The sequence below is a fragment of the Leuresthes tenuis genome, unplaced genomic scaffold (assembly GCF_036924035.1).
Source record: "Leuresthes tenuis unplaced genomic scaffold, fLeuTen1.0.hap1 SCAF_24, whole genome shotgun sequence".
Lineage (NCBI taxonomy): Eukaryota > Metazoa > Chordata > Actinopteri > Atheriniformes > Atherinopsidae > Leuresthes > Leuresthes tenuis.
Window position 1 is genome coordinate 8,470,901 of NW_027325378.1, and position 8,527 is coordinate 8,479,427.

Consider the following 8,527-nt stretch of genomic DNA (forward strand, 5'->3'; position numbering starts at 1 on the left):
ACCCCAGCCAAGAAAATGAATAAACAAAATGAGATACCAAATGTCAACAAAGACGCTTAGAATAATTGTGCATATTCTCTGAGGGTGGTTGGGTTTGCTGACCATGTTTGGTTATAATTCATCTACCACTTAAAAAATTATTAAAGGAATAATTATGGTTTATTAATCGAGTAATTACAGCAAGAAATTTAAAGATTTTTCAGGATGTAGTTGACAAACATTAAAAGAAGAAATAAATAAGTAATACTGTAAATTCAAATAAATAACACACAATTTATTCCATTCACAAAGTAAAAAAGATATTAAAATTGAATTAAATAGTTAAAAACCAACACCAAGCCTTGGGACCAGAGCTATAGAGAAGTCCCAACCAGAGCTATAGAGTATATACTCTGTTCGTTAGTTGATTAAATTATTTAAAGAACTACAACCCTGATCAAAGGACTACAAACTGTATTTCAATGACGTCACACTGCAACGACGGACCAAACACATGAACAGAAAAAAGGAAGATTCTTTTAAGTTTATTTTTAGGGAAGCAAAATCAAGCGACGCAGGTAGCTCCTAAAGTTATTGGCAGTTATTAGAATGATATAAAATACAGAAAGTTCAATTTACTTTTCTTTACAGTAGAGATAAATTGCATCAGCCGTTAATAAAGGACCCCGTCGTATTGGATACAACATTTTGGTCATTATAACTCAAGACAAATTCAAACAATTGTACTGTTTTAAAGTTGTCCGATATTATCTCACGTCCGAAGAGAGAATTAAATTATTTTACAACAAACTTTTGGTGCAAAGAACCTAGGGTTTCGTTAGTTGATCAGGCATTCGCCGGAGCCGCCTCTTCCATTCCCTTTTCATTCAAGATGGCGGGCGATGAGTCTGGTACAACGCTCGGTCAGCCTCACCTGGCCAGACAAGACCTTAGTACTTTGGTAAGTCTTTCTTTGACGGACTTTACAGCTCTGTGATTTTATGTCGGCGACTGCTGGTCCATCGTTTCACTGCAACAACTCAAGAAAAAGTGGGAATATTAACATGAACGGTCGCTGGTGCTGCGCCGCCTCTACCCGGCACATGACGCCAGGCCCGGCGGGGCGGATAGCTCAGTGTTGGATTCTACATATTTTTATTATAAAACAAATGGTTCATTGTTTGGCATGATTTTCTAGCGTAGTAGTTATGAGTGTCAGTGGTGTCTACTTATAGATATATGGCCCCGGGCAGCTACAAGTTATGTTGTGAAATATAGAGAACCATTTGGTTTTTGGTGGTGATTTCGTTCTGGATAAAGCCATGTTTAGACGTACATCCAGTCTTGTAACATCAAAAGGTATGTGAAAAGCATCTGCCAGTTCATAAAAACTAACAATTATGGAAGAACATAGTTTTTTAAAATTGTATAGTTCATACACACCGTTAAATATTTATTTGAAACTGCTAAAATGTGATTAAAACAGTGCTGGACTTAAAAAACATGTACCACCTGGAATATAGTTTTATATGGTTAATATAGTAATGCTGCATGGTAATGAACAAAGTCTTAGTGGGGTTTGCTTACAAGGACAGAAAATTAGGCTAGCAGGACATCAGTTTTGTCATTTAGGAGCTTTGGTGTTTAAAATTTGAGATTAATTATAGATCAAATTTTAATAGAAGCGGAGAAAGTTGTCTGATAACTGTTGTTTTTTTTGGCAAACTCTTTGGGAGACTGTATTTGTCATTCTGCTATCAAAAGCTTAGCCTGGATAGCTCCAAATTAATGTTATGAACGTTTTGTAGATTGTTAATATGACAATAAGCCTGATATTTTGTCCTCCGTATACATTTTCATAGCTGGTAAAAAGTGTTTAGTTTGCAGTCTAAACATTTAAAGCTAATAGTTTTAAATTTATTAACTAATTTTCACACTCGGTTTACAAAAATATTTGTCTTGTTACGTTAAGGTGACTTGACTATATCCACTGGCAGGCGGCAACAGTTTTAACCATTTTATTGTTGTGTTTTATGAGCGGTACAGAGTCACTTGTGTCAGTGTGCTGCCTCTCTTTGTCCCTATTCACCTCCCGGATTAAACACAGGCTGGCTGCCCGTGTTGTTTTTCATTGTACGTTTTGTCTGATTTTGAGTTTGCTCTCGCCAGGATGTGTCGACCTTGACGCCGCTCTCTCCGGAGATCATCAGCAGACAGGCTACCATCAATATTGGTATGGAACTCAACTTGATCAGTTTTGGAGACTCCGTTCAAGTTAACTAAAATGGACGGCCTATTTTGACCCTGGTCTTCTTCCTTCTTGCTCTCAGGCACCATCGGTCACGTGGCCCATGGAAAATCCACAGTAGTGAAGGCCATTTCCGGTGTGCACACCGTCAGGTTCAAGAACGAGTTGGAGAGGAACATCACCATCAAGCTAGGATATGCTAACGCTAAGGTGAGTGGAGCTGTTTCTGTCTATCTGCTGCCCCTGTCATTGTTTTTAAAGGGTTTTAGTATTATTTTTTTAGTATTGTTCTTTCAGCAGCACAAAGTGTCATGAATGATGTTGCCATTCAGCGCAAGAGCTGTGTAAACACAAGCTGAGATCCAGGTTGATAAACTTTAGCATGTTTACTTGGCTGATAAATGAGAATACATACTTTATTAACTATTTTTTTACTAAATATAACTGAGCTTTTACTGTAAATGCCAGCAGCATTTTCATTATATTTATAAACCAGACCTAGATCATGGGGCATTATGCCCAGCTCAATAACTTACACACCTCGTGGATTGATTAGATAAATAGGTGAGACCACAAAAGTAATACAGTGATAAATACAACCGATTGTTTAACTCTGACTGAAGCAGTGAGTCAACCGTGTCAGAAGATACACTCTGAGGTTGTACTCTGTTTCAGAAGAGTCCAACTGATGCAAAAAAAAAAAAAAATGATGAAGGTGTCTGACACTGCTAAAGCTGGGCTAAGAACCGTCCAACACATTATTAAAACCTGAAAGGACAGCGGAGAACTATCATTTCTTTTAGGGAGTTAAATGGTCGAGAGAAAATCTTTGATTGTTATCAAAGATCATTTGAAAATCGACTCAAAGCGAGTATTTCCAATTTCTTCTGTGTGTCGGGACCAAACAGCTGTGCAGCCTTTAGGGAACGACTCATTAGTGAGGATTGTTGAATGAAGGTTTCAGCTCAGCTAATTAAAAGGTGAGGTAAGTCATTTGTTCGGTTCCAGAGTAATGAGCGTAGCACCAGTCTTACCTGGTGTCTACTGTTCAAGTCTGTAGAGGCATAGCTGTCATCTGAGGTTGGTCAGGTCGAAGGTTAGTCGCATCATGTGGGTCAACTGACCATGTGAATATACTGAATGACAGGGTTCGTCCCTGATGGGCTCAGAGTGTGAAATAGTGGTTCAGGGATAATTTTCTCACATGGATTGGCCACCACCCAGTTCAGATCTTTACCCCGTTAACTGTGGTCCAACTCTCCATCATCAATATGAGACATCAGTTAAAAATTAAATAAACTCTGGACTGAGATCATTGTTGTGACACTACATAAAAAGAAGGTTGTCTGACAACATCTCAGTATTTGTGACTGTTTTTTACTTATTTTCTATGGCTAAGCAGTGTGTTTGTCCTCGATTATGTCTCCGAATCAATGTCACTGTTATTTTAAGATATTTTAAATAGTAGGATGATCCAAGTACAGGTTTGTAAAATGAAATGGTTGTCGTGTTGTTCACATTCAGCAGCGCGCATGTCTTGTTTTGATGCGATCGATGATGGTTGGTCACATTCTGTTATACGTACTCGTGTCTCTGTTTCAGGTATCATGCACACGAGTCTCTTTCTTGTCATTGATATTAAATTCTATGCAATACAAGTAGCTCCTGGTTGTTGAGGATAACTGGCAGCTTCTTATCACAGATCTCTCTCAATCTTTCTGGAATGAGTTTACACAGTGGAAATGTCAGTCATGGCTGTTCTCACCAACAATTAACCAAAAGCTGCTCAGTTTCATCAAGCAAGATAGATATTATGTCAGATTGGGACGAGTCCAGCCAGCCTCACAGATCCCATCTCTGAAGTGTTCACATGTAGTGATTCATGACTCTGGTTTACCTCAGATGTGGGTCATTTGTTCTGGTTTAAAATCTTGTAGTCTGGACTTGGATTTCGAGTGGACTCGCTCATATCAGGATTTCCAGAAGCTAATCCTCACCTCCATGTCTGTGTTCCCACATGTTTTAGGTCTACAAGCTGGACGAACCCAGCTGTCCCAGGCCAGAATGCTACAGGTCGTGTGGCAGCAGCACTCCTGATGAGTTTCCCACAGATATCCCTGGCACCAAGGGCAGCTTTAAACTGGTCAGGTACGACTGGGAAGAAAAGGGGAGCAGTTTCCAAGTAGCACTCGTTAGTTTAGAGTCACAACATCTGAGGCTGTTTGACAGTGAAAACTCTTAAACTTCTCCCCGTTTTATTTGTAGGAAACTAAATGTCTTAAAGTCTTGGAAAGTTTCTCACATTTCATAGACAAAACTACTACGGAGAGTAAAATAATGGTTTGTTGTAACCCAAATAAAGACATTTTCTTTTTCTTCTTCTGACAGACACGTGTCATTTGTGGACTGTCCTGGTCACGACATTTTGATGGCAACCATGTTGAACGGAGCTGCAGTCATGGACGCCGCCCTCCTGCTTATTGGTAAATCTATGATTGAGTCAATGAGGGTTTTACTCAACTTGCTTTATGTCCCAACAATGTATTTGAGAATTACCAACATCCAAGCAGCCACTTTTGTTTCTATATTTGTAGTATCTAATTAAATAAACACAAGAATCTAGATTAAAGTCAGCATCACTGCTGTTATCGGTTCTGAGAACTGAAGTCGGACACCAAACGACCCCGTATCACAGATCGGAGTCAAATCACAGGAAGCAGATTGACCTCTTTGTTGTTTGTCCTTCCAGCGGGGAATGAGTCGTGTCCTCAGCCTCAGACGTCAGAGCATCTGGCTGCCATAGAGATCATGAAGCTGAAACACATCCTCATCCTCCAGAACAAGATCGACCTGGTGAAGGAGAGCCAGGCCAAAGAGCAGTACGAGCAGATCCTCGCCTTCGTGCAGGGTGAGTTACCTCGAGAGAAGCTCGTCCATCAGCTGAAGCAGTCTTCTGGAGCACATTTGCCATGGCAACATTTTTATAAGCTCATACAATCAGATAACAGATTAATATCCATTCAGAGCTGCATTCATTTTACACCAAGATCTTGTACTGATGATGAAGAGTCGGATCGCTGTGTAAAGTCTCAGAGATAGAGAGAGTCCCAGAGATTCTCAGTGGGGTTAAAAAAAAGTCAGTCCATGTGTGAAAATGTCCCACTTTCACCACGATGAATCCTAACCTTGGAATACGTCCGTACCATTCTTTTCTTTACCAGGCGGTGCATGTTGCTAAGGTGCCAAACAGCAGATGATGACCGCCTTCGACAAGCAGCCAAAACCTCTCTGTTCAGCTTTTTGACATTTTAGTTGCTTTTAGTCACTCCGACTGTTGAGACTGAACTTTTACAGGATGTCTGGCTTTTTTTTTGTTCTGTCTTGTCTTCTTGTGTCCACTTTGGGATTCTCTGCTCTAACTAAATGTTTCCCCTGCAGGCACGGTGGCCGAGGGCGCCCCCATCATTCCCATCTCAGCCCAGCTGAAGTACAACATTGAGGTGGTTTGTGAGTACATTGTCAAAAAGATTCCTGTACCTGTCAGAGACTTCATCTCCGAGCCCAGACTCATCGGTACGAACAAACACGTTTTAACTCTTTCAGCACTTATTTGCTCTCGTTTTTCTGTGATTCTGTGAAGGTTATTGTAGTTTAACATTTCGAGCCTGTTGTTTCAGTCATCAGATCTTTTGATGTGAACAAGCCCGGCTGTGAAGTTGATGACCTGAAGGGAGGAGTGGCCGGAGGAAGTATCCTGAAGGGCGTTCTGAAGGTGAGAATTATGACCTGTTCGTTTTATACTGAAACAACAAACACCGACACCTAAAACTGACTCACGTGTTGTCCTCCTCTGTGTGACATCCAGGTGGGTCAGGAGATCGAGGTGCGGCCCGGCATCGTCTCCAAAGACCAGGAAGGAAAGCTAATGTGCAAACCCATCTTCTCCAAGATCGTGTCTCTGTTCGCGGAGCACAACGACCTGCAGTACGCTGCACCCGGAGGCCTCATCGGTGAGACATGCTCTGCTCTCATTTAGCTTCATCTCCAGATTTTTACTCTCTGACGGAAGAGCACAGAGCCCCAGGTCTACCCTGAGCTTGTGTCAAAAGAGAGCAGTGAAGCGCAGATGTTACTACAAAAACGTTCTATTCAGATGAATAATCAGAGTAAATTAAAGCTTTTCGACCAGGTGCTGTTTCAGGACTGGTGCTGGAGCCAGTTCCCACCACAGAGCTGCTCAAACATGTCACTTTAAACGCATTTAAAGCTCCCTGTGTTGTATTCTGTTTATCTACAGAGGACAGGGAGACAGTTTATCTCCACCCTCGTCTATCACCGAAACAGTTTATAAATGTTGTTTATAGTTGATGAATGACTGTTTTTTAAATTTTTTTTATGAGTGCATCTGCAGATGGAACTGAAACAGCCATCATCTGAAATAAATGCAAATATCTGTGAATGGATAAATTAAGATTATATGATGGTAAATGCTAATAAAAGTAAATAGAAATTAAATTTATGCTAAAATAATCTGATAGAATGTGAAAAGAAAAACTTTCTGCTTTAATTTTAAACAGGAAATCATTTAAGCACTTGTTAATGTTGATATTTATTTACTTTTCCACTTTAATTTATTTTTAAATTAAATGTGTTTTCTTTCTTTGTTAATTTATTACTCCTGTATTCATTTCTGTATTATATTCTTTTACATCATATTGATCTGTTTATTCCCTCCAGACTTTTTACACGTTTATTTTATTTAGATTTCAGAATACATTTTATTTTTAAATTTAATTTCTAGATGTATTTACTTCTGTTATTTTCCATTCACACTGAAGCTCAATTTTTATCATGAATTAAACAGAGGAGACTCTACTTTGGCTCTGGATTTTTAACACGTTGGTCTCCATAAAGGAGCTTTGTCGGTTAGAAAAGAAAGAACAGTTTTTTATGTTTGGATCTATTTCTGAGGTTCAGATCTAAAGAGTTCAAGTGGACTTGAATACAGATGCACTAACAACAGTATCACGTCCAGTGTCTGGAACTCAGTTTGTACATTAAAGAGAAAAATGTGAAGTGTGTGTGAAGTAAAACCAGCAGTGAAATGTGTGTTTACGCAGGTGTGGGCACGAAGATCGACCCGACGCTGTGCCGGGCGGATCGTATGGTCGGTCAGGTGCTGGGCGCCGTCGGAGCGCTGCCTGACATCTTCACCGAGCTTGAGATTTCTTATTTCTTGCTCAGACGGCTGTTGGGAGTCCGCACAGAGGGAGACAAGAAGGCTGCCAAGGTGAGTGGTGCATCATGGAAAATGTAGTCCAAATGCCTTTGAGCTATGAGAGAAGAATATCTGTTTGATGGTGCTGAACTTGTCTGGCCTGATTGTATGAAACAGCTTCTGTTGTCTTTCCGTTTTGCAGGTGCAGAAACTGTCCAAGAACGAGGTGCTGATGGTGAACATCGGCTCGCTGTCGACGGGCGGCCGTGTCAGCGCCGTCAAGGCTGATCTGGCCAAGATCGTCCTCACCAATCCTGTGTGCACAGAGGTCGGAGAGAAGATCGCTCTGAGTCGACGTGTGGAGAAACACTGGCGGTGAGAATAAAGACGGAAACGTCTCCAGAATATTAACCAACGTGTCCAGGTGGCATCGGAATATGTAATCGATGTATTGTTATTCTTCTCAGCCTGATTGGTTGGGGACAGATCAGGAGAGGCGTGACCATCACACCCACAGTGGACGACGACTGAGAAGACCAAACCAGAACATCAGCCGGACAACACAACCACCCAACTCCTCTAGGCTATTTTTTATTTTTATTTTTCTCACATAGAGGACGAAGAGAGAGAACACAGCACGGACATTTCACAGGTTTAAAGACACTTCCTCCCTCTTGTCTACACTGTTTTCTCTGCAGCGGCACTCAAGGGTGGCATGCAACTGATCTACCTCCTGCTGGAGATAAAGGAGGGCCCAGGAGTAGAGGAAGTTCTTTAGACTTTCATAACAGTCCTGCAGACACCAGGAGTCCATTCAGTGCAGAGGCAAACCTGTACTGGCAACAGATTTCAGATCTAATAAAATAAATTTGGAAGGAACTTTCTTGTCCTTGATGTCTCATTGTTGCATCTGAGTCTCCTGTCCGTTTGAATGTTAACTGCAATTATAGCTAACTATAGTTGAAGCTGTAACTTTCCTTTATTTAAGTGGCAAATGGTTAATTCAACCTCTTTTTATAAGGCTCTGGTACATAACAAAAGGAAGCAGCTGAAGGTACAACGGGCAAACAGTTTAAAACCCG

General features: G+C 40.8%; 1 protein-coding gene across 1 annotated transcript; it reads left to right on the plus strand.

The window, feature by feature from the left end:
• Positions 1 to 833: 833 nt before the first annotated feature.
• On the plus strand, positions 834 to 8,324 carry eif2s3 (eukaryotic translation initiation factor 2, subunit 3 gamma). The gene is made up of 12 exons (XM_072378122.1): positions 834 to 940; positions 2,149 to 2,212; positions 2,310 to 2,437; positions 4,254 to 4,375; positions 4,616 to 4,710; positions 4,977 to 5,135; positions 5,666 to 5,800; positions 5,905 to 5,999; positions 6,093 to 6,237; positions 7,348 to 7,517; positions 7,648 to 7,820; positions 7,913 to 8,324. The coding sequence occupies exons 1-12, from the start codon at positions 872 to 874 to the stop codon at positions 7,974 to 7,976; spliced, it is 1,419 nt and encodes a 472-aa protein (XP_072234223.1). The 5' UTR covers positions 834 to 871; the 3' UTR covers positions 7,977 to 8,324.
• The last annotated feature ends 203 nt before the right edge of the window (positions 8,325 to 8,527 follow it).

What these genes read in the sequence shown, in the direction of transcription:
- eif2s3 (XM_072378122.1), top strand. Translation starts at nt 872, where the DNA reads ATGGCGGGCGATGAGTCTGGTACAACGCTCGGTCAGCCTCACCTGGCC. An exon ending in CTCCGAGCCCAGACTCATCG is followed by an intron (nt 5,801 to 5,904) that starts GTACGAACAAAC and finishes CTGTTGTTTCAG; the next exon opens with TCATCAGATCTTTTGATGTG. An exon ending in GAGACAAGAAGGCTGCCAAG is followed by an intron (nt 7,518 to 7,647) that starts GTGAGTGGTGCA and finishes TCCGTTTTGCAG; the next exon opens with GTGCAGAAACTGTCCAAGAA.